The 27,362-nt window shown below is 33.9% G+C and overlaps 1 protein-coding gene, 1 long non-coding RNA gene and 1 pseudogene across 2 annotated transcripts; 2 read left to right on the forward strand and 1 right to left on the reverse strand.

Moving 5' to 3' along the window:
• The first annotated feature begins 2,177 nt into the window (after window positions 1-2,177).
• LOC124457334 lies at window positions 2,178-2,784 on the forward strand. Its single transcript, XM_047007605.1, has 2 exons — window positions 2,178-2,218; window positions 2,301-2,784. Exons 1-2 carry the CDS (start codon window positions 2,211-2,213, stop codon window positions 2,782-2,784), a joined length of 492 nt encoding a protein of 163 aa, XP_046863561.1. The 5' UTR covers window positions 2,178-2,210.
• A 3,109-nt stretch (window positions 2,785-5,893) lies between these two features.
• Window positions 5,894-16,025, forward strand: LOC124457335 (annotated as a pseudogene).
• A 79-nt stretch (window positions 16,026-16,104) lies between these two features.
• LOC124458508 lies at window positions 16,105-18,553 on the reverse strand. Its single transcript, XR_006953236.1, has 2 exons — window positions 18,015-18,553; window positions 16,105-16,217 (listed from the first exon to the last, which is right to left on the reverse strand). It is a non-coding gene; the product is annotated as an uncharacterized LOC124458508 (long non-coding RNA).
• Between the last annotated feature and the right edge of the window lie 8,809 nt (window positions 18,554-27,362).

Below are 27,362 nucleotides of genomic sequence, written 5' to 3' on the forward strand. Positions count from 1 at the left end.
GGCCTTGGTTTAACTTTGTGTTTGTCGTTCTATCATTAAGCAACGAATTTTTTATTGCATGAATTTGTTCAAAGATATTTGCTACGGAGCTAAAGCACTGCATATTTATGCATCTCGTTGGAAAATTTAGCCTGAGACACAGAAAATAATGACGAATAATTTCCTTTGTAAACATTTTTCACTCCTCCTCCCTCCCCAAATTAACGTTCTGGTTATTGTCTTGCATTGGTGAAAATACAAAGTTTGATGCTAGTGCTTTATTTTAGTGTTTATATTTTACTGTAGAAATGAACTCTTCTTATATTTGATTCTCGGTTTGCCAATAGTGTCTCTTTATTGGTTGGTAATAGGTTCTTACACAAGTGGACCTTCTGTTAAGATATCTATTCTCTGATGTGATCATAAATTATGTTAATGTTATATGAAGTATCCCACACGTCACGTGACCATGAATATGCGCATTTAATATACACGACAAGTTAAAATAGACATGTTTCGACAATCTATGATGCCATCTTCAGTATGAGTGAAATAGTAAGTGATACAAGGTTTATATAAAAGTAATATGATACATAAATTACAACAATAAAAGGAAATAAGATAAATTAATAGGGAGCGTCCGAGTGTATTATAAACTAAATATTGTATTGAATTTAAAAACTTGAACATTAAGGTCAGGGTTAGTTTTGTTAATTTGGAGTGCTTCTTTGATTTCAAGGGTGAATGAGGTGTCGGCAGTGTCGATGATTTTAAAGCAAGAGAGTGAATAGTTGGTTTTACATGAGTGAGATTTAAGAAGGTGTCGGTAGATATGAGAGTTTTTGTCTGTTGTGGTATGTTCCCTAATTCTGGTGGATAAATGGCGCGAAGTTTCGCCAATGTATCGGCAATTACATCCCGCGCAATTAAATTCATATACCACCATAGATTTAATTGAATCAGGGATTGGGTCTTTCAATGAGAAAAGGTTTTTCATTTTGAATGATGTGAAAATTAGTCGAATGTCAATATCTGTACAGAAGCGTTTCATAATGTTTGTAAGTCTGCGTTGTGTGTGTTGTGAGTAATGTCCGAAACTAGACACCGAAACTCCTGACAAGACGATCACGACCAACACAAACATCACAACACACACAACGCAGACTTATAAACATTATGAAACGCTTCTGTACAGATATTGACATTCGACTAATTTTTACATCATTCAAAATGAAAAACTTTTTCTCATTTAAAGACCCAATCCCTGATTCAATTAATGTTCAAGTTTTTAAATTCAATACAATATTTAGTTTATAATACGCTCGGATGCTCCCCATTAATTTTTATTATTTCCTTTTATTGTTGTAATTTATGTATCATATTACTTTTATATGAACCCTGTATCACTTATTATTTCACTCATACTGAAGATGGCATCATGAGATGTCGAAACATGTCTATTTTAAAAAAACTTGTCGTGTATATTAAATGCGCATTAGCAATAGTGCTTTTACGAAATTATCCATGAATATCATATTTCCTTTACTTGCTCAAGACCATGCACATGATGTGTATCGATGTAGAACATTACTATTATATAGTAGAAATTTATTTCTTTTTATTATTATATAAAGATATATGAAAGTTAACAAGTTCATTTTCCAAACTTGATTCGAGCTAGTTCCAAAATCTCACCAAAATCAACAAATTTATCTTTATAAAACATTTACATACGTACATAACGCGGAAGTAGAATATTTTACAGAAAAACAAAATAATCGATAAATGGATATGAAACATTAAATCACAAAATCAAAATACAATATAACAACGAAAAGTAAAGTTTAAAATCAACATACCTTCACAAATTCAGAAAGATTACAAGACACAACCAACTACATCATATCTCAGGTGCGGCGTTGTAGTCGATTCTGTAGAATAATTTAAATGATTAACGTTTCCGGTCACGTGAGATATGTTACTCTACCCCTAGGAAAAAGGCTCCTACCGTATACCGGAAGAAAAACCCTTTCGTTTTACCAACCAAACAAATCACCCATTCGTCTTATGAGACGTGGCTAAAAGCCGGTAAAGTACGGGTACAAAACGTCGGCTGGTAGTCGTGGGAGATACATACGTTGTACTTTGGTCGTTTAACTTATGTTCTTGTGTCATTGGTAATATCGATAATATTTTCTGATTTGTGATTTTCTTGCTGGTAATTTTAAAAGATGCCAATGTACACCAAATAACGGCCTTATAGCTTTTAGACTTTTCAACATTTATTTTCATTTTATAGATTTTTATGACAATTTTTGTAGGAGCAATAAAAGGTTTAAAGCAACTGTAGCTGTCACATATCATGATGAGGATGACCATGTTGAGAGAGAGGAGGTGGATTTGTCAGAATTGGTTACTGAGGATCATAGAGGAAGCTGTTCTTTTAACATTCCTGATAATTGTGGTGCATTGGAAGGCCATGAACTGGGAATGGAACAAGATAACAGTGATCTTGAAAGTGATGTTCACAATGATTGTGAAGAATCATCTTCTTATTACCAGAAAGTTGAAAGAAAACAAAAAGCATGGGAAAATTTACGACATTCAATTATAAAGAATACATTTCAGTTTGCTGGCAAAAATTGGAGCAATCTGAAGTGTATTCATTGTGATAATGAAGCAAAATTTAGGTGCAGAGATTGTGGTCCAATGGCAAAGTATTGTGAGAATTGTATGTTAAAGATGCACACAACCCTAAATATTTGTCATCATGTTGAAATATTTAAGGTAACCTTTATGAGCTAGATATTATAAAAGTGTTTAGAGTTACCTCTCTAAACACTTGCAACAAAAAATGCAAAAATAAAATGAGAGTTTACATTATGAAACATGCCAAGAAGCACAAATCTAATATTTTTATGAATGCAGGAAAGGGGATTGATTAGAACTAATTTCTACGAGGTTATTCATTGCTTTGTAGGATAGCATGTTTTGGCCATATAAACTCATGAACATGCTGGTGTATGATTGTTCATGCCAAACAGCTCGTCACAAAAGAAGTGTTTCTGTTGTTGATGTTAAAGGTATGTTATATGTAAAATGTGCCACAAAAGTTTTTTCATTTTAGCTGGGTTGGTTCAACACAATTATAATTTTGGTTCTTTTTCAATTTTTAGGCGCATTTTGTACTGTTGAGGTACACTTTTGCTCATGCTCTCCAGAGTTTGTCCAACTTCTGCAATTTGGCCTTTGGGGTGGAACACCTACAAAACCAAGAATTGCATTTGCAATTGAGTTTTTGAATTGATTCATTCTGTGCAGATGGAATGCCAGGCATCAATAAAAGCATTTGTCAGTCATTTGAAGAGTTTAATCATAACCACATATTCTCTTCTTATGCAACACCAAAATGTATCCTGTCATTATAGATGCTTTTGAAGAATATAGGTAACTGCATGTAGGTCACTGATTTATTGCACTGCTGTACTACGTATGAATTGCTGGGAAAGTTGCAGTCAATTTTATAGCCTAAGAATCTCATCTTAAGAGATGTATTTAATTGGAGGAAATCAAAATGCTAAAGTTTATGATGGGAAAGGATTTTTCCTCAAGTATTACTGTCTTGCACTGTATTTTGTTTATGTCATTTGTTTAAGAGTGCATAATTGCTTTCTTTGTGTCATTGTTTTTTTCAGAATTTACAGACATAAACTAAACATGTTGAGCTGTGTTATTCCTGAGCTTGATGAAGGAAATATCTGTCCTACTTGTCCCAAAGTGAGTATATTCGTATTACTTGTTTAACAATGACAATTTAGTAAAAAGAACATTAGCAATGCTATCTCAAACACCTTTTTGACTGCATCATTTGCATCATTGAACTCAAATACATTGCATGATTTTATCCTTCACCATTTTATTGAAGACTGATGGTGTGATCTTTGAGTCTCTTGATTCTCTATTTATTGGAAATTTTACTAGTTGTTGCTGTGTTTTCATTTTCTGGTAAAATCCCTTTTTGTAGTGTATTCCAAAACTGTGGTAATACATATGCCAGGTTAACAACATTATCTGAGATCCAACATCCAAGTACAATCCGTGAGTATGCGCTGTAATGTGTGGGATTGCTTAGGTATATTGATGGATTATTCTTTGTGGTTGGCTTAGAAATTGATAGCAAGCTCTTGAAAAAGGCATAGTTATAGCTTGATATAGCCATCATAATCATTACAACCACGCCACAAACATTGCTACATGTTTGGAATGGATATGCTTTCGAACAATTGTCTGTGCACTTGTGTCCTCCTCTAACCTGGCATCTGCTATCAGGATCATGTGTCATTGTTACTGAGTAGTTGGCTATGCTGTCGCAAATATTATGTGCCTTGATGAATTTATCTAAAATGTGTAGAAGAGTGTTCGGAAATTGCCAGCCTAATGAATCCCCATATGTAATGTTTTTGTCATTAGTGTCTACATAGCAAAGTACCCAATGGTTTCCGGGGTGCAAATCATCTCCAAGGAATGTGTTGCCATTGCTTTTTTTACCAACATTTATGGCAAAACAGAATTTTGAAATGAATTCATATTTAGCATGGTGTTGGGCTGTTGTGGGTGGTTTTGTTCCATTGAGGTACACATAATATGTATCTGTTTTCTTTTGGTTTAGGTTTGTTGTCAACCAGCATATGTGGTCACTTGACACCCATCTGTCAACACATAACCTGGACATCTCATTGGATGACAATCCTCGTTCTTTCATAATCTCACTATATGGGGTTCTGTACAAAAGCTTCTGAAAGGCTGTAATTGAAGCAGCTGATGGATGTTCCACCACCGTGTCTGGTTTGTTCAATGGTTGTGAAAACCAGGCAATTTCCTCTTCGACTTCTACTTGTATGCTTTTAAGGTGTGAAATTTCTGCAGATTGGTGATGCAATTGATATCTAACCTTCCTTGTGATGTGTTGATACATGCTCCTTTGCTTGTACTTGATGCCTCAACTATTTTTCTCCATTGTTGCAACTGGTCCATACTTGGCATAGATGTTACATGGCAAGGATCAACAACTGAATCATCATCTGTACTGCAATTTACACCTTTGGTAAACCATTTCTCAATCTTTGGCAACAAAGACTCAAAAGCCTGACCTCTAGTTAGCTTGCTCAGTACGGGCTCTATCTTTTTTGAAGCTTTTTTGAGAGACAAAACCTCCAAATAAATTATGTACATATAATTAACAAAACTAATTTCCATTTCTATATTATGAATTTTTAATGCAAGACTTTAATCCTATGTCATGTCAGGGCCTATATTCATGTTGCCTTGCACCCCATCCCCATTGCACTGCAAAGGTCTGAACTAAATAACCTAAATAACTGCATAAAATTTGCAAGTAGTGCAATGCAGTGGAAGTTCCGGGTAAGTCAGAATATGTTTATGTTTAGTAGCTTATTATAAATTTAAAATACTATAATAACAACACTGCTGATATTGTTATAATTATTACCAATTATTTCCAAAATATTGCCAATACGGCAGTTGTCAAGTAGTTTCATGTATTCTGACTTACTCTGCAGCGAAAGTAGTGTTTGCAATTCAGTTAATGTATGTGCATATGCTTAGTGTGATGAAGCAATTAAACTTGCAATACCTTCGTATTGTTATTCCACATACCGCTTTTCACGAATAATAAAGAACTTAAAACGTTAAGATATTTAGCTTTATTATAGAGCAATACAATGGAAGGAGAACAAGAAAGTTGACAATGCGCATACGATGATGTTTTTTTACAAAAAAGTTAAAGTGGGTAAAATCGTATTTCGCGGCAAGACGATAAAACAATTCGCGCGCGTAACTATGGTGACATTTAATATTTATATTTCAGTTCACGTTTCACGTGACAAATTTCAATATGGTTTCTGTGCTCCGATCTCTCGATTTATCTGCAAGTCCTAAATCGTTGTTGTCTTATCAAAGTGATTATTTTGATGAAGAGAGAAGTAATAATGATAAATCTAAAGATGATGAAAAGTCAATCGAGAGCCATGTCAATATGGATGCTCTAAAATCTAAGTTTCTTTTAAACAGCGCTCCAATTGTTGATGCTAAGGTAAAGTGTAATAGTTTTTATCCAAAATCCTAACTCGGCAACTACCAACACCAAGGTTAAATCTATGATACGATTTGCTATACTTTAAAAGAAGGAATTGATTAGAGAAGACACATCGATCCTTCAATGAAAGAAGTTACATTTAATGCAAAGTATGACGAACTCTTTTCTGCTTCGGTACGTTAATAATTTAATCATTGGCACCATTTACATGCACATAGACAAAATCATGATTTTGAAGAAGTCTACTATTTTACATTGGACCTCAAAATCCATTTAAAACGAAGCAGCGAAGAGCACTTAAAAATATGTTGTCTGGCTATGTTGAGCCAGCTCATATCAGTAAATTTCAATTTGATAATCAACTAAAAACATTCTCAAGTTACGGTAAGAGAAAAAGCAAGCATAGTTTGAGAAAAAATGTATTTTTTAATGAGTTATGTGTGATCTTTTTATTTTTAATAAATCACAGGTTATGCATTAGATCCAAGTGATGACACAGCTCACATTGAAGAGAAGTTAGTTTCAATATATGTATATAATATTGTTACAATGTGCTTATAGCATAACTATGATATAGCATACATCTTTAAAGATAGTCATGTTAGTGCAGGAATGCACATCTCCCCAAAATTTTATGTGTTTTACATTGTGGGGATGATTTATTGTAGTGTAGATTGATACTAAAACCCAATACAAACCAACTTTTTCATCCTTTATTAGTTTCCGGACTAACTTTTTATACATAATTCGCAATATGTAGAGGGTATTAAACACTCCTACATCAAACGTGTTCCTCAGTGAATGCATCAAGTCTGAAATAGAATAATGCTGAAGTATTATATCACTCAATTACTTTGAAATGATTCAAGCTGATAAATGTTTATTTGAGTGGAATATGATGAATGTGCTTTGTCATGAAATTACCTTAAAAACATAATGTAGTACATGGCTCTTAATTATAAGTAAATAGACTTGGTAATGTTTTATGTATATATCAATTGTTATCCATTAAGGTTTGTTGGGGATGTTGAGAAAGCAAAGGATAGCAAGGGATAGACTGTGTTTGAAGCTACAAAACAGCGGGTGGGAGATAAGAGGAAGAGAGATGATAGGGGAGATCCTGGTGTGATTGATGGATACTAGGGTACGATTACTACAATAATCATAACTTTTGAATGGTTGTCCTACTATCTCTTATTCTCTTTTATCCTATAGGACCATGGAGTAAGTTTGTTGATGAAAAAACTATTGCTAAACCATCTGAGGTATTTCATTTACCCAACTAAAGAGTTTTATAAAGATATTTTTCAAATGAAACAATTATTTTTCTGGCGTTTTACCTTGATAAATACAGGAAGAGTTAACAATCCTTGAGGAGTATGAATTATCAAAGAAAAACAAATCCAAGAAAGATGATATGAAACCTTCAGAAGAGAAATCCACATTACACAATAAGTTAAATTTTCATACTTTTGTAGTTTCCTAAACTTTACCAAATGTAATTATTTTTCAGTTAAAGATGCATATGACCATCAAGGAAGATCATATCTTCACATTCCAAAAGATCTTGGCATTAATCTCAAGTCAGATACTCCTCCAGAACGATGCTTTCTACCAAAGCAACATATTCATACGTGGTATGTAAACAATTCTCCATTTAGTTCATTTATTCAAAATCAAAAAATGGAAGTTAAAATACCAGAAATGACGTTAAACACGCTATTGAATTTTAGTTGTTCTTGTATTTGTTTGTTTTCTGTTACTTTACTGTAAAACAAAAACGGAAGAAATATGAAAGTTTACTTACTAAAATGTAATTAGAAACGCCATGGAACGTCTGACTTCGAGTCATCAATATGCTTTAAATTTTGTAGATTTTAAGGAAAACACGCAATAATTGAATTAAGTTTAAAGACAGTTTATGATATAATTCTTGATGGTATTGAGGAAGTTCAATTATACATTACAGTATTCATTAGAGAAAGCGTCTCATCCAAATATAAACTTAAAATATGAGCGTTTTTAATACGATGCTTCTGTTTGATTCAAGACGTTTAGGTGATCATTTGATATGTTTACAAAATCATATTTATCAGTGTATTATTTATTATAAAGTAATGATTTGTTCTAGTACTACGTACGTATGTTTGTAGATATTGTATTGGACTTCCTTAGCACTTGTTTTAAGAAACACGGCTAACCTGACATTTACTTATCATTTGACTGTGAAGATGACTACTGCTAAGGTTGTCGAAACGTCAGTCAACATCAACACCAACAGTCCTTCACAGGACTCTACTAACCTCGAAAAAAACGTAACGATACTTCCTGATGCAAATATTCACTTTATACAGCACTTTTTAATAACATTTAAGTATTTGTTTTCCTGTAGTTCATCCTTCTACCGTCGTGATAAAAGAAAGCAATGGAGATATTCTTACTTATGTATTATTGTAATATTTAATCTTTCTCTTAGGTCTGGTCACACTAAAGGTGTTTCTGCAATAAGATTCTTTCCGAAATCTGCTCATTTTCTTTTGTCGTGTAGCATGGATTGTAAAATTAAGTCATTTTCTCTGTCTTACATGTCGTTGTTCATTTTGAGTTTGGTTGTACATCGTTGAATGTTCCTCCGACATTACTGGAGGTGAGAATTTTTAATATATTACCATCACCACAAGCAATACATTCAAAACAATACATTTTCTTTCAGAAACTGCAAGATGATATTCATGTAAGCGCCAACGGCTCTTTTTTTGTAAAATCTAACATAAGACGAGGAATTTTACCCAGGTAATGTGGGATATTTCACGTTCATTTGGTTACAGGTCACATTTTTATTGATTTGAAAAATTGTTGAAAAAATAACACTTGCATGTTGTTGTATATTTTGCAATGTACATAGCATTCCTTTATAAGTCTTTACTGTCTTAAATGTTTCTTGATATCTTTGGCTATTATCTGTTCAAAAAGTTTGATTTATTTTAGAATGTTAGAGGAGATATTATACACACGTATTATGGTCAAGAAAGCGATGAAAGATTGTAAAGATGATAAAGTAAGTTGGTTTTATTAAACCTTTGTTTTTGAAGCGATCTTTGATGTTTTTATAAAATCCAGTAGCTAAAACGTCATGGAGTTTTCATCATGTTCAAAAAAGATGCCTTTACACTCTTCGTTTGTTTTCTTTAATCATTCAATATCATAAATAATTCACATTTTAGACTCTTCTTCAACTTCTTGATGCTCGACAACTTGCTTTAAAGTTGATTGCAAATGTCACTTATAGTTACACATCCCCAAACTTCTCAGGGCGAATGCCTTGTGTTGAGGTAACTTATGGTTACACATCAGCAAACTTCTCAGGACGAATGCCGTGTGTTGAGGTAACTTTGATCGTGTCATGATAGAAATTTAAACAAACGATAGCTCTCCCATTCCATCTAAACAGACCTTGCGCCGTAAACTTTGTATTCATGATAGAAATTTAAACAAACGATAACTCTCCCCATTCCATCTAAACAGACCTTGCGCCGTAAACTTTGTATTCATGATAGAAATTTAAACAAACGATAGCTCTCCCCATTCCATCTAAACAGACCTTGCGCCGTAAACTTTGTATTCATGATAGAAATTTAAACAAACGATAACTCTCCCCATTCCATCTAAACAGACCGTGTGCCGTAAACTTTGTATTCATGATAGAAATTTAAACAAACCATAGCTCTCCCCATTCCATCTAAACAGACCGTGCGCCGTAAACTTTGTATTAATTAATTGCATGTATATTATATATATTATAAGTTTACATATATATTTTAGACACAATAAATATATCATATATTTACTACAGGTAATTGGTATATATATAATATATATAATATAGATACATGTTGATTATTATGATTATCGTGAGCCTGGACTAAGTCACGTGCTCAGATTGAAAATCTATGAAGTGCTTATTGTCATACTGGATTTATTTTACTCTTAAAACCATCTGAATATTCTTTTCTGTTTTTCATCAGATTGCTGACGCCATTGTTTGTAAAGCACGCGAGACCCTGGAACGAGCTTTCAATCTCGTGAACACAATGATGTGTGGGGTGCTCGTGTGGTATATGGGGACACCGATAGTCTTTTCGTATTAGTAAAAGGTGCCAGTAAAGAGGAAGCGTTTAAGATTGGAAAAGAAATTGTTGATGCTGCTACTGCAGAGAATCCTAAACCTGTGAAACTAAAGTTTGAAAAGGTTTTTATCTACTGTAAAATTGTATTTATTTGAGAGATTTGGACTTTAAGATACATTTATGTATAACTAGGGATGATTTTTAGGTATATATGCCTTGTGTTCTTCAAACAAAGAAACGTTACGTTGGTTATATGTACGAAACATTAGAATAGAAAGATCCAGTGTTTGATGCGAAAGGAATAGAGACTGTACGGCGAGATACATGTCCAGCGGTTGCTAAGGTATAGAACAATAGACAATATTTACTGTGTCATCCAATCACACAAGATTCTGCAGGGGTAGGGGTAATTTTGAGTTCAAAGCAGTCTGTGATTTTATTTTTCTAACAGATGTTAGAGAAGTCTTTAAGGATTTTATTTGAAGAAAGAGACGTGAGTCTTGTGAAGAAGTTTGTCCAGCGGCAGTTCGTTAAAATGATGAAAGATAGAGTATCGATTCAGGATTTCATCTTTGCTAAGGAATATCGTGGTATGAAAAGATATAAAACAAAAGCATTTGTTCCAGCTTTGGAAATTGCAAGGTTCATTTTATTGTTGAAATGAAAATTCCTTTTTATATGGTTATCATGATTACAGTTGTACTATTTCTATTTTTGTATAGACGTCATTTGTCACGTGATCATCGCGCGCAACCTCACGTGGGAGAACGTGTACCTTACGTCATTGTTAACGGCAGTCCTGGACTACCATTGATTCAATTGGTTAAAAAGTAAGTTCAAATGTTGCTGTCTTTCATTATTTTACGTTATTTATCTTGACAAAAGCTGTTGGAATGTTATTAATAAATACTTTAGTAAAGTAGATGGTTTGAACCTGGGAGTATTGTTCATGTTTGTAAATGTAGATTGTCCAGGTTGGTATAGTCCTGAGAAGGACTGTTTTTGTTGTTGTTGACTGACGTTTCGAAAACCTTAGCGGTAGTCATCTTCAGAGTCAAATGAGGAGTAAACGTCAGGTTAGCCGTGTTTTAAGTCAGGTTAGCGGTATTTAAGTCTGGTTATAGAAATTAAAGAAACCTTAACATGTTTAAATTCGTGTATTTTACTTCAACAGAAAATTCAGAGTCAAATGCTACCGCTAAGGTTGTCGAAACGTCAGTCAACAACAACAAAAAGAGTCCTTCTCAGGACTATACCAACCTGGACGATCTACATTTACAAACATGTAAAAATACTTTCGTATAAATATGATTTTCTTCATTAAACAATCTTCTTGTTTTAATTTTCTTCAGTCCTATTGATGTGTTAAATGATAAAAATCTGCGCCTCAATACCATCTACTATCTTCAGAAACAAATACTTCCTCCATTGGATCGAGTTTTTTCCTTGATTGGTGTTTATGTGTTTTCATGGTATACACAACTACCCCGCTATATCCCTCGACATCGTGTTATTGCAAGGAAACAAAAAGTTAGTTGTCATGAGTACATTCATGAATTGATGTAAAAGGTAAATTAATTTATTTGAACAAATTTTAGCGTTCGATTTCTCGGTTTTTTACAACTCTACCCTGTCCTGTATGTGAACTATTAACACAGCACGGTTTGTGTCAAAGTTGTCGTAGCAACCCTCAAAAGTCTGTCTTTATTCTGGCAAGTAGAGTGGGGAACTGGGAAAGAAAATACAGTCATCTTAAAGAGGTATGCATAATAAATAACCTAATAATTATGGTTTCTCTTTTTCATGACATTTAATTATTTTTCATATTGTAGATATGTTTTCACTTAGCTGGATATCATTGGATTGTCCTGTTATGTTTAAACTAGAGAAGTTAAAAACAAATATGGAATATGGAATGACATTAAGAGACTTTCAAAAAACAATTGAAGAAAGTTATAGTCAGTCAGAGGTAAACAATATAACCACCAAACGTTGATGGTATATTATCATCGTTGAATTCTTGATGAAATAGAGATTTCACATTTTTCACTAGAGAATTTTCTTGGCGAAGCACATTTGTTATAGATTTAACTTTGTGAGGTTAAACCAAAGGCAGCCCAAAAATCACTTAAATTGTATAAACAAACGATAACTCGCCCCATTCCATTGTAACAGACCGTGCCCCGCAAACTTTGTATTGATTAATTGTATCTATATTATATATTCATTTATGTATTTGTTTTATTATTTATTAATATTTTTTTAGGTAAATATATAATATAGATACAATGAATCAATACAAAGTTTTTGATGGAATGGGGCGAGTTATCGTTGGTTTATACAATTTTAGTGATTTTTTGGGCCGCCCATGGTTAAACTTTGTTATTTAAACATTCATATTTTTATAGCACAAATCTAAAGGGTTTTGGACTTCCAGTTATTTATAATGAATCATAATGGATCATCATTTCGCTATTTTGTCAAGGATTGCCATCTAATACAGGTATAAATGTACATAAATGATTACAAGAAATATTTTTTTGCTCAATTGACTTAACTTCTTTGGATGTACTAGACAATGTCATTTCTATTATTCGTAAAATATTCTTTAGTTTTTGGACCACTAACATGGTTTCATTGTAACTCATTATTTTCGATATCAACAGACACATAAATGCAAGCAAAAGATTAATTAAGCATAGACGGACAAACAACGAAGCATGCAACATACATATCAAAATAAGCCGAATAACAAATAGTGACTTTTAAACAATTTTCATGTTAATAAAATTTTTATTTCTTTAATTCATTTAACGTTTCACCAGGTTGGTTGCTGACGCTTTCGACAATTGTTTGTTTAATGTGCTTATAACGTTTTAAGTTTTCCTTTTAATAATTATACAGAATGTATCATTGAAACATTCTTTATAAAATGATAATTTCTAAAAAATAGGCACTCGATGAGTACGTAAGGATTTGCTTTTTTATGATTGACAATTACAAAATATCAGTATGATTGATATAATCTGACAAAAATGGGTGGGAACTTAAAATGCTGGGTATCAATACACAACACCATAACAAGGTTTTGCCAACACAACCACTAGTACTTTGTTGTTTACATTTTCTATGTTATGTATCTGCATAATGTCAAAAACATCTCGCTATTGCCTGCGTTTCACTAGTCTATCGAACATTGGTGTCTACTATCAAAACTCTAAACAAAAAAACTTTTAATTTAATAAAATTTGGGAATGGTATATAAAAAAGTGGAAGTATAAATTACACTATATCTTAGTAAGGAGATGCCCCGATCCTCATCGAAGACATTTCTCGATACTACCTTTGAAAACGTTTTAAACTATGAATTAAAAAGAAAATAATGCTTCCTTACTATTATGTTGTTTGCTTATAAATTTTTAAAATTAGCCCTGTTCCTCATCAGAAAATTTTAAATAATGACAAACATTAATGTCGAAATGTTTGTTCAGGCGGTTAACGAATATTCGAGTTCTCGGAAAATACCGCCATTTTTTAAGTGCTTTTATGTCATTGAGTTTACTCTTTATCTTAGGCCTGTGTAACGTCGAATTTTACATTAGCCGAATGCATTTAAAACAAAAGATATCGAGGATTTTTTTCTCATTTTATTTTGTTTTTAATGCATTTGGTTCATGTAAAATGCGAGGTTTGAAAAGAACCTTACCCTTACAACGACATAAAGAATTTTGTTCTTAAGCCTGGTTCACATATGACTGAGACATGACTGAGGCATTATTAAGGGCAAGCCTGAGATGCTTTCTAATCTTGTTACTGAGGCAGACCTGAGGCATATCTGCAATGCTTTTCAATGACATAATTCAAATCGCCGATTCACCACAAAAATTCAGCGGCAGTTTGAATTTGACAAAATAGTGCTTCGTAATTTGAAAATAGCGTTACTATTAGCAAATTATGCAGCCCTTTTAACAGTCATTTCAAAATACATCAAAGATGTGAGCGCCGGTTTGAAAAAAAGAGAATAATTTGTATTTTATTCTTTGATTTTTGTACTCTGGACACGATTTATCATAAATAGCCCGATATTTGCGTATTGTATCCATAAGTTTTTATTTTTATCGTAAAGTGATTGGAATTTTTCCATTGAGTCTTTTTTTGGTTCCATGTCCCGTGTTGAAAATTCATCCGCCATCTTTTTACCAAAATGCATGATGGGAAATATTGCCGCCTGGTCAATCTGAGAATCGTTCACATTTAACAGAAATAACCAAAATGTGTTCCATACACCGCCGTTTAGCCGTCGACATGCCGGGAAACTTGAACACAACTCAACTCTAAGGACATTTCGGCGGCATACTACAGGTAACTCGTACGACTGCCTGAAACACCATTAGTGTGTCAGTGATGAGTGTTTACATTTGCCTTAAGAACAACGCAGGCCTCGTCACAGGTATGCCTCAGTCATGTCTCAGTCATATGTGAACCAGGCTTTACGCAAGCAGCAAACCTTAAAAATTAAAGGGTTGACTCATGAAAAACAAAAAGAAATGAGATTCAATTAGCAATTCATTTTTACTTGTGTACCATGTCAATGCGTAATTTAAAACTCTACATTCCTACATATACGAAGAATATTTGCCGAAAGCGAAATATAGTTTTGACTTTTTCGATAACATGTTCAGGTAAATGTGATTTTTGATATTCGTGTTAGGAGAGAACTCTCTCTTTGATTGAAGTGTGAAATGTAAACGACATTAATATCTTTATGCAAAATGTGTGACCTAAATATACGTCTTCTTATAAAGTTTTCGTTTTTGTTAATGTTAATTCTTTGCTTTATTTTAGACGTGAACATTTTTCTGTTAATGCGATCGAGAAACATAGAACAAATGTTTGTGGTTTTAATTCACCATGATGGACGACTTATTTAAATAAAGAAATTGATAATTGACCACGATGAAAACGTATTTGGTAATCTACCTCGTCTGAATTTCTTTATAACTGAGGAAATATTAAGATAGTAAGTATCTTTTTCCTCCTTCATCGTTTTTAACAGTAATTTTACAAGACGTATATATATTGTGAGTCCACCAGGCCGTTTACATGGCAAGCTATGACTGGGAAATGAAAAGATTTTGCTCTTTAGCGACGTTTCAATCTCCAGTATCTCCAAGTCAAATGCAGTTCATTGGCCTTTGGCTGTTTTAAAACGTTTTCCTGAGCATTTTTCTTTCTTAGATCACGATTCTTGTCTCGACAATTGATCGAAAGACAAGTCACTTTTAACCATCGATTTATGATGGTAAGATTTTTACAACAACAAAATAAACTCATGAGAAATTTATGTTTATCTCAGGTGTTTAAATTAACTATTGTAACTTTACATAATTCCATTTTCTTTACAGATGAATAAAATTACGCCATTATCAAACGCCAAAATTTCGACATTTTTCAATGTGAAAATCTTGTGGAATAAAAGCATGGAAAAAAACAAATCATAAAAATCCTAATTTTCTTACTGCAGTCAATATTTACAATTTCATGCCGTGTGCGACATGCACAGTTGTAAGAAATGGCCAATCTTGCTTCTGTGCTTGCCGTCGTCGACATGAAACTGGGGATGTTTGTTAGATGGCCTGAAAATTAGCTAGATACGATGGTTAATATCGTCCATTCTTTTTCTTCCGAAACAATTTTAACTGTTTTCAGTTTGTTGGTTGAAATGTCTAAAAGGAAATGAAAAAAATAGTAATTTATCTTTTTGTGAAACGACAATCCTTGCACATCATAATGTTTTTGTCTGACTTTAGTCTTTACGTCTACTTTTGTGTCTACCTTTTTGTTTCCATTAGTCTTCGTCTTTTTGTCAATCTTTCGTGTATCTTTTTGTATATCTTTTTGCCTTTATTTGTGTTACCTTTTTCTCTATGGTTTTGTCCACCTTTGGGTCTACCTCAGCTTCTATACATTTGCGTCTCTCTTTTGTTATATATTCGCTTTATAATATAAAGAGTTATATCACAGGAAGAAAAAAGTCTCACAGGAAACCCACAGATTTCTATTCTGGGCCCTTTGTTATTCTTAATATTATTCAACGACTTGGCTAATGTGATGCAATCCTTTAGTTAGGTGATGAGAACTTACAATATAAAGGAGGTTTATAAATACTTTGGCACAGAAATAGACAGTGTTAATCTGAATTCCATTTTAATAAATGCTGCGTCGTTTATGTTCAAAATAGTGCGTGAAAATGGTAAAAATTGAATCCTTGAGGATCAATTTTTGCTGAATCATAGAAATTGTAAATGTCAGATAATTTCAAATATTTTCAAGGTTGAAAAATGGGACATCACCATGAAATATGTGATAGTCAGTCAACAAACCAGCAAAATCAAAGTGAAGCACCTTTCATGTTGATGGAAAAATGTTCAAAGGTGAAAGAATGCGACTTTGACCAAAATTTTTCAACGCGCTTGCATTTCACTCATTTTCCTTCCAAATCGCAACAAACAAAAGCATTCCATATCTTAAACCTAGAACTCTTTTTTTAAATATTTAAAACTACAGTTATTTATTCAGTAATTTACACACATCAGCAAATAAAATTTGAATTACCTCTTTGAAACATCCTGTATCAAGAACTTAGATCCCCAGACCGTGGGGTTTCCCCTTTCATTAAATCAACTTAAATGTATATTTTATTAAATACGTGTATAATTTACGGAAAATAAAAAAAATAAGAATCAGAGGAAGATATCAGAATTCAGTCCTTTAATAACACCATGACAACTCGTAGCGTTTAGCAAGTCTACAAGTGCTATGAAAATAAATATTTTGTTGTTCAATTACTTTTTCGTTACTCACTACACTACATATGAGATGACAACAGTAAATATGGGCCAGACACACATAAGTAGAGTAAAAGCTCCATTTTTCTTGACTACATCACAGCTCTTCCAGTTATAACACCCTGTTTATATAGTAGCAGTATCTCTCTAACAGTGTCCACCTCGATTCTATATAATATATAAATATTATTCTTCTAATTGTATCGTACCTGTCTGTATTAACAGCCTGGTTTGTAATTTAAGATGTTCTGCTCTTTGTCTTATTATTATATTATTCAATTTTTTCTCTCTTTTCTCTTCTTTCTTTTTGCTCTTGTCTTTTCATACGTACTCTTTTGAATTCACTATTCATCTTACCACGTAACCTACTCTACGCTACTTTCTAAATAATAGACCCCGACGGCCGGCCGCGCGGGCACTGGGGGAGGGCCGGCCGTCTTTGGCTCCTGGCGTTGTCCAGGCTTTGACCTTCACTGTAATTATGCTAGCATACGTACGCGAACTAGAGTTGGGGCACTTAGATTTGTGTATAATAGGTCCCAAGGTGTGAGGTGGGCCAGAAACGACGCTTTCTCAAGTTGAGGTGAGCCAGAAATGACGCGTTGTATACTACTCATGCAATGGGTCTATAGCCACCCAACGTACGTACGCTGGATAATAAGGATGTTTAAAAAAGGTTTATGTTAAATAAATACTTTTTGAACAGTCATATGTAACTTTTTGGTAGTTATACAATGTAGTATATGATAAAAATTGATGTTATATATACGTGGGTAATAGCCGCCCAACGTACGTACGCTGGATAATAAAGGTGTTTAAAAAAAGTTTTTGTTGAGTAAATACTTGGTGTAAGCCTGGCAACTCGATGGAGCACATGTCTTGCCGATTTTGAAATGTTTATTATCTCGAGTGAAATTAAAGATAAAAAGCAACAACGAGCATTACTTCTCTGTCAAGATGGTTCACGCATTCGTGAAATATTTCGACAGCTCAACGATACAGGCGACGACAGCGAATTTGAACTTGCGAAAACCAAATTAACGGAATATTTTGAGCCTCAAAAAAATCGGCAATATGAAGTGTACAAATTTCGCGAAGCCAAACAAGAACAATCAAATACAATTTCATACGCAATTGAGAAAATTAGCTCAAACATGTGCTTTTGATGATGTTGACTTTGAGGTGGAACAACAGATAATCATGGCGGGGTCTTCTTCGAGGATACGAAAGAAAGCACCAAGAGATCCCGAGTATAAACTCAGGGATATTTTGCTGGACGGCCGTAGAGATGAGCAAAGCACTTATCAAGCACGGGATATCGAGTCAAAGGACAAAAATAACGACATGTTGGCCACCATCCAATCTGAATCGACGGGAAAATGTTATTATTGTGGCAGTCCATACTCACATCAAGGCTACGAAATTATTTATGTAGCTGGGAGAATAAGTTTCAAAGCAATGTAAAGTATAAACTATAGCAAAAGCAAGACATGAATGTCATAGCAATGAAAATGACTCATTACTGTCCAATATCAGTAGTAAAGACACCAGTAGAAATGACTCATTTAGTGTTCTTACAGTTGTAAAGATATTAGCCAAAAATGTCTGGTCATGTCATTCACTCCTGAACATGGATACATACTTTAAAGGAGGGTGTTGCTCTAGAAATATATTCCTAATATAAACTTTTTATAGTTTGTACAGAATTTCTCTAATGTTCAAATGTTTTTGAAAAAAATAAGAAGTTCCTTGCAAAATGAAATACTAACTGTTACACACAATGCCAGAGCTCTTCAAGATGCCCTGGAAACAAATTTATTTTGGGTAGGAGGCACATATTCATATACTCATGTTCTGCCACATTAAGTTCTTTTGAAACCATTATTTTTAACGGATTAAGACATGCATATATGAAATTGTGCCTCCCCCCCAAATTAACATGTATCCTGTGCCACTGCTGGGATTTTTTATATTTTAGTAAAGCTGGTAGTCTAAAATCTGATAGTCGGACAGTTAAATGTGTCATTTTCACTTCTGTCAATGCTATGGCAATGATATCCTGCTTTTTCTTCTTAAGGTTATTTACAACTTTTACTTTACATTGCCTTTGTATGATTGAATCAAATAACAATAACTGCATGTCCATTTCAAACAATTACAATTCTCATAAATAAAAAGTATATTTTGTAAATTGTATGAATGAATAGAAATAAATATAGAAAAGACTATTCATACTTAAAGCGGTTATACATGAAAGCGATTATACATTCATTTTGACTCTAAAGATGACTTCATATAGCACGTTTTCAAGGCATTATTAATACGTTGTATATTTAATCGCTTTCATAAATATGTATTTCCTAGGTGAAAGTGTTTCAAAAAGCACTGGAATACTGGCAAATCGCATCGACAAAATATCTATAACAAATTAAACTGAAACATACAAATGAATGTAGTATGAAACTAAAATACCTTTTCAGTATTTTAATCCATCAAAAAGTTGCCCCAAAGTCCACACAAATACAAGGAAAAATAAACGCAAATATCAATATATTGAAGAAATTGTGTTGTTTCTCATTTGTTGACCAGTATATAGTCGTGTCTCACTCGTATGTACTCGTATGTCAGCCGTATGTACTCGTATGTCACTCGTATGTACTTGTATGTACTTGTATGTCACTCGTATGTACTCGTATGTCACTCGTATGTACTCGTATGTACTCGTATGTACTCGTGTGGTGTTTTAGTCACGATCGTTATCAACATGGTCGGGTCCAAATGTTTTTGTTTCAATTTGTATCGCTCGTTCATAAAAATGTTTTGCTATTTCGTACTCTCCCATATCATTGTAAACCGAACCCAGGTTGTTGTACGTTGTCGTAATTTTAACATGGTCAGGTCCAAATGTTTTTGTTTGAATTTCTATCCCTCGTTCATAAAAATGTTTTGCTTTTTCGTACTCTCCCATTTTACTGTAAACCGAACCCAGATTGTTGTACGTTGTCGCAATATTAACATGGTCAGCTCCAAATGTTTTCGTTTCAATTTCTATCACTCGTTCAAAAAAATGTTTTGCTATTTCGTACTCTCCCATATTTATGTAAACCAAACCCAGATTGTTGTACGTTGACGCAATATTAACATGGTCAGGTCCAAATGCTTTTGTTTTAATTTCTATCCCTCGTTCATAAAAATCTTTTGCTTTTTCGTACTCTCCTATATTTATGAAAACCGAACCCAGATTGTGGTACGTTGACGCAATATTAACATGGTCAGGTCCAAATGTTTTCGTTTCAATTTCTATCGCTCGTTCATAAAATGTTTTGCTATTTCGTACTCTCCCATTTTACTGTAAACCGAACCCAGATTGTTGTACGTTGTCGCAATATTAACATGGTCAGGTCCAAATGTTTTCGTTTCAATTTCTATCGCTCGTTCATAAAAATGTTTTGCTATTTCGTACTCTCCCATATTTATGTAAACAGAACCTAGATTGTTGGACGTTGTCGCAATATTAACATGGTCAGGTCCAAATGCTTTTGTTTGAATTTTCATCGCTCGTTCATAAAAATCTTTTGCTTTTTCGTACTCTCCCATATTATTGTAAACCGAACCCAGATTGTTGTACGTTGTCGCAATATTAACATGGTCAGGTCCAAATGTTTTTGTTTGAATTACCATTGCTCGTTCGAGAAAATTTTTAGCATTTTCATATTCTCCATTCTTACAAAGCAACTCACCCAGATTGTTGTACAAATATGAAACATCAATATGATCAACACCTAACACTTTAGTTTGAATTTCTGTTATTTCATAAAGTACTTTAGTTGCAAGTTTATAATTGCAAAATCTTTCTAAAACATCTACAAAATATTTGGCAAATTTCCAATTTCTTTCATCAATTTTTTGTTTTGATGATTTTACATCGATCAACTCATTTAGGAAATGTTGAAATGATGAATTTGTTATGAATTTAATTAGATGTGGAATTATTTTGATTTCATCTTCTCTGTCTTCAAAATGATTTAGCGCCCAAGCAATTCGAGAGGCAAGATCAGCTGCTGAGGAATTATTTTCGTTTTGTTTACAGCCAAAGGTTTGCGATGAATAATTTATGATGGCTTCGTGTACAACGCTGTGCAGGCGGATGTCGTTGTTTTCCGTTTGAAGGAATAAAGAACAATGCTCTAATTGAAGACAGACATCTTCTGCAGATTTTTGTGGATCAATGCTTTTAATAAATGATATTATAACATCTTGTGGTAAAGGATCGAAAGATATTATTGAGAAAAGCTTAAAAACATGTTCCAACAAGATGGATTCTTCGGCATTTTTTTGTACTGCTAACATAACAGTTTTCATTCCTAAGTAAGTTGAGTTTATTTTTTGAAAATTGCCATCCATTTTCTGTCGCTTTCCTTCATTTAACTTATACAAATATTGCTCCCACGTGAATGTCGGATTTGCACTATGTAAACCACCTACGTAGGAAGCAGCATTTGCCAGGAACAACGGTTGACGATCTAATTTGTCTGATAAATCCTTTAAAAATTTTTTATCTTTATTATGAATATCAGAAAGTACAGATAGAAGTTCTCGACATTCTTCATAATTCATACCATGACTAACTGAAATGTGTTTGTTTAGATTTCCATCTGGTGGTATAGCATCTGTATTTTGGACAGTTACTATAATTTGACCATTTTTCCAGCTATGATCACCAACTTGAGGCAATAATGGATAAATCTTATGAAGTTCAACCACGTTATCTACAACAATCCACCATGTTTGCCAGGATTTCAGTTGTTGTGTCAGCAATAATTGAAAATCTTTGATTTTGTCTTCGCTGCTTTTTGCTTCTTTCAGAATATTTTCAATGACAGTTTTATCGTTGCTGAATCGTTGATAAAGTTCAGCATAAGTTTTTAAAAGAGAGTCGATACCTTTTCCGTCAAGTGTCATCACAAATGTCGTATTCTTTTCCCAATCAAACGAGTTATACATTTCTTCACAAACTTGTCTAGCTAATTGCGATTTACCACTGCCAGGATTACCAGAAATATAGTAATATGTTAGTTCATTATTGTTTGCACTGCGCAAGTTATTGAGATCTGCTGTGATTTGATTAAGTAATTCTGTACGTTTAACCACATCGTGATTTGATTTGCAAGGAAGTACTTGAAAAGAATAAAATAGGTTTCGTTCACTTTTTATTTTGGTAATTTCAATGAATGAAAATCTTAAATCTTGAAATGAGTTTTCAATATCACAAAGCATTGTACGAAATTTCAAATCAGAAACTTTTCCTTTATTTTCATGGATGAATTTGTTTCTTACATCACGAAGTTTGTCCACAGCAGCTTTAACTTTATCATTAATGTTTGTTCCAATTGAGTGGGTAAACAATATTGCTTTACATATTGTCGTGCAATCCCACTTACTTGTGTCACCATCTTTAAGTTTTGACAAAATTTTTTCATCACGAAATATTTTTTTTGATCTTTCAATGTTGAACAATTTCTGACCACTGACGTTTGTATTTTCCCATTCTCCCAGAGATTGTTTGTACTGAGTGTTCCATTCTTGGATAAAAAGATGAACAAGTTTCTTTTCAACATCTGTCAGTACTTTCTGCAGAGAGGAGTTATTAATTTCTTCTCTTGACTGCATCTAAAGGTCATAAAATTATTAATATTATCGTAAATTGGTTCTTTACTTAGAGTTTATAGACAACAAAAATTGTTGAAGATCAAACATAGCTACGTAATGTTACAGTTTTACTTGTACGTGTAAATGAATTGCGACGATGGCAGCTGAAAACAAAACAAGTGGAGATTTTAGTTTTCCTGCATTTAGTCTTTTGCCTACATTTTGGTAGCGGCGTCGCCAGGATTTTGCGAGTATAGGGCACGAAATTTGTACAACGTCAGTCGCTATCGAAATGGCCCTAACAATTGCTTCTACACTGGGAAGTTTTTGAAATGTTTATCACAACATGAATAGTTTTAATTTTTTAACTTCCCAATTCAACCTTGGCAGATTTGTACATTCATCGTGTTATAACGTTACGTAGATTGATTATTGATTTTAATGAAATATCTTCATATTAGAATACTTCCAGAATTGCAGTATCGTCATGAGCCTTACTCTTAGTCATTGCTATATTTGTATTTTTGTGTCTACAAGTTTGAGTCTACGAGTATACTTGTCCACGATCTCATACAAGTTCTATGATATGGTGTAATGTCGTTCATGATAAGCATCACAATGTTACTTGTTCTTCCTTGCCTACTAGAGACTTGAATTATTGTAGAAGTATTGTTTTGTTTTGTTTATTTTTAAGAAATTAAAATCTTCAACACTTGCCTAACAACCCAGAAAGGGTTTATGCAACGCAAACTAGTCTGCACAGCTAATAGAATGCTTCCCTTTACAGTAAAGTAGTGCGAATTTCGTAAGAGCTACATTAATGTTGTTTGCTTCTTTTTCAATTTGGAATGATGAATATGAAGACTCTTATCTAAAATTCTAATGGGGGCATTTGGAGGCACGTACCCCCTCTCCAGGCTGCACTTTAGCGACGCAACTGCATGTTGGAATGAAGATGGAGGTACTGAGTTATATTATCACTTAGGAAGGTGTTTAACAACTTGTCTAACTGACACACAAAGTTTGTGCATTCAGTCTACTTGAATACAATGAATACTTAGTCAGCTGTACAATAGAAATATCTATAAAGTAAAAAATAAAAAATAATGTACAATATAGGACATGTCATTTAAGTCATGTTTTATAGAGAAAAAAACACAAAATATTCATTCTAGTTGTGTAGAATGGAGATTGAGACTGTGTCCAGGCGTAAAATTAAAAAATTAATCAATTACTCACCGTGAAATATTGTGGTGTATTCTGGCATTGCCGTTTTATAGTATTCTGTATGTAATCGACATGCAAATTTCATGTAAATGCCATAAAATGTACAATTTACTTATTGTGTTTCTTTGCATGCTTTTAAAGTTTCTTAAAACATGCTTAACACTCGAAATGTTTTGGAAAATCTAGAAAATGACAAAAAAGCTCAAAAAATTTGTCTTACATTTTGTTGAGTCATGCTCATAAACCACAGAAACATGTTAAGGAAATAGTATGTGCGTAATTTTTTTACCAATGTATCCGTTTCCACACGGCTAACAGCCAAGGAACAGTTATTGACGTTAGTTAAATTTCCTTATGTACATATATAGCTTAAATAGAGGAACTATTCCGACAAATAATAATATTTGTTATTTGTAATAAAGACTATAAATACTGCTCTGTAAAATAATAAAAATCAGTTTGATCATTAAGTTCACTCGTGGTTGTTACTGAAGGTATAGAGTATATTACGAAAAGAGATATGGCGAGTAACTCGAGCTCGACAGGTTATAGACCCAGGAGAAATTTGCTTTTCGATGGAAGCGAAAGCAAATACAAGTTATGGGAAGTAAAATTCTTGGGCTATATGCGTCTTCAAAAACTGTACGACGTATTTATCGAATCAGCAAGTGAGAGAGAAGAACCAGCAGCTTCAAAACTGGCTGACGCTTTTGCAGAGTTGGTCCAATATCTTGACGACAGAAGTTTGTCTCTTGTGATTCGGGAGGCGAAAGACAATGAACGGAGAGCTTAAGAAATCCTCAGACATCACTATCAAGGCAGAGGAAAACCTTGAATTATCGCTCTTTACACGGAACTCACTTCACTGAAGAAAAGTGACGACGATACTGTCACAGATTATATATTGCGAGCGGAACGATCGGCAACAGCCTTAAGAGAAGCCGAGGAGATAATAAGTGATGCACTACTCATTGCAATAGTTTTAAAGGGTCTGCCAAGCACGTACGACGTCTTTGCTACCGTAACAGTTCAAAGGGAAAGACAAATGACATCTACGGCATTTCAAAACTCGTTACGAAGTCATGAAGAAAATATCAAACCATTGTCACCAAAAACTGAGGTAGGTGACAACGTTATGTATGTGAAGCCAAAACTTGACGGAAATGTGGAAGAAAGGGACACAAAAGCTCACAATGACGAGTGAAGGGGAACAAATGGTGCTCCATATGCAAGACCAAGACCAACCGCACGAAAGATTGCCGAAAGACGAAAGAAACGACCAAGTCAGCTAAAGACGAGCAGCGCCATGATAGCAAACGGCAACTCTCCTTTTTATTTGCGTCAAAGGATGAAAAAGAGAACGCTAAAACAGACGTGAAGGATAAGGATACAGTGAATTTAACTCTACTGGTGGACACAGGAGCTACAAGCCACATCATTAACAATAAGTCAAAATTTATAGATTTTTATAGTAAATTTGATAGTAAAGCGCATGTTATTGAATTAGCCGATGGCAGTAATGCCAACGTAGTTGTCGGTAAAGGTACTGCTAAAGTTAAATTAGTTGACTTGCATGGAAATGCGCAGGATGTCTTATTAAGTAATGTCTTATGTTCCATCTTACGATCAAAATCACTGAAACTACAAAGATGTTAGGAAACTAGAGAAGATGGTTAAGGGGATGAAAATCACAGACTTGAGGGAAGTTGAGTGTGAGGTTTGTACGCAAGGTAAAATGTGTCAGGTGAAAAGTAAGCTGGAAGATAAAAAGGTGAGGGGTCCTCTCGAGTTTATTCAAACGGATCTTGCAGGTTCTATTGATCCGAAAGGAAGAGAAGGGTTTAGATATGCGTAGTCGTTTGTGGATTGAATATGGTCTATTTTCTTAAGTATAAAAGTGATACACCACAAGCATTAAAACAGTTTTTAGCAGATGTTGCACCTTACGGAAATGTGAAGCGCATAAAAAGTGATAACGGCACTGAATTTACAAGCGAGAAATTCAAATCGATTCTTAGGGAAAAAAAATTAGGCATGAAACTAGTGCACCATATTCGCCTCACCAGAACGGCACAGTTGAGAGATCGTGGTTAACTTTATTTAATATTGCTAGAGGTCTATTGCTAGAAGGGGAATTAAAAAAGTCCTTGTGGACATATGCCGCCATGGCATCTGCTTATATTAGGAATCGTTGTTTTAATTCGAGGTTGAACAAAACTCTGTTCGAAGCGTTTACAGGCTCAAAACCAGACTTGAGCAAAATGCGCGTTTTTGGTTGTGTTTGTTATGGTTATTCACAAAATTCCAAAAGTTAGACCCTAGAAGTAAACAAGGTATTTTGTAGGGTATGATAAAATAGTCCAGCATATCTACTATACTACACTGACATTAACAAAGTAGAGCGTGTAAGATGCGTTAAGTTCTTCAGGGAGGGTAGCAGGGAACTGCCAGAACTAGATGATGAAGAACTTGCTTCTCAGATTTCAAAATTGCATGAAAAAAACCCTAAAGTAACTAACGAGGACATTAGTGCTCCAGAAACTATTAAAGAATCAAGAAACCCACTAGGATAAGAAGTAAGCCTAAATATCTTGACGAGTATGAGACAAAAGAAGTTTCAGGGGAAGTTACCGTCTCATATACCGTAGATTATTGCTATAGAGTATCCGACATCCCAACGACATATTCCCAAGCAATAAGCTCCAATGAAAGAGTAAAATGGCAAAAAGCCATGAATGATGAAATGAAAGCGTTAATTGACAATGATACGTTTGAACTAGTTCCACCCCAAACAAACAATGACATAAGGGGAATGGGTATACACCGTAAAAGTAGGGCAACATGAAGAAGAGACCCATAAAGCCCGTTATGTAGCAAAACGATACTCGCTAACTCCCGGTATTGACTACAAAGAAACCTTTTCGCCATCTGCATGTATGACTTTTTACCGTGTGTTGCTTCGACACGCTGTTCAAAACAACATTTGCTGCTTCTTTGTTATTGCATCAGATGGATGCAAAAACAGCTTATCTTAACGTCCCAATAGACTGCGTTTTTATATGCATCAACCCGAAGGATATGTGGAAGTAGATTATAATGGTGAAAAATTAGTGTACAGGTTGAAAACGTTTTTGTATGGATTAAAACAAAGTAGTAACAATTGGAATAACGTATTGCATGAACACTTAATCGGGAAAACTTTCAAACAATCATTAGTCGACCCATGCGTTTACACGCGATTTGAAGGAAAAGATGTTACTATTTTTATAATATGGGTAGATGATATTATCATTGTTGCTAACAATGACACATTAATGCAGAATGTCAAGAAAATCTTAAACGACCGTTTTAAGATGAAAGATTTAGGAATATTGTCCTGGTTCTTAGGGACTGAATTCAAATGCACAGAAAGTGAAA

This window comes from Xenia sp. Carnegie-2017, unplaced genomic scaffold (genome assembly GCF_021976095.1).
Source record: "Xenia sp. Carnegie-2017 unplaced genomic scaffold, XeniaSp_v1 HiC_scaffold_6, whole genome shotgun sequence".
Taxonomy (NCBI): Eukaryota; Metazoa; Cnidaria; class Anthozoa; order Malacalcyonacea; family Xeniidae; genus Xenia; species Xenia sp. Carnegie-2017.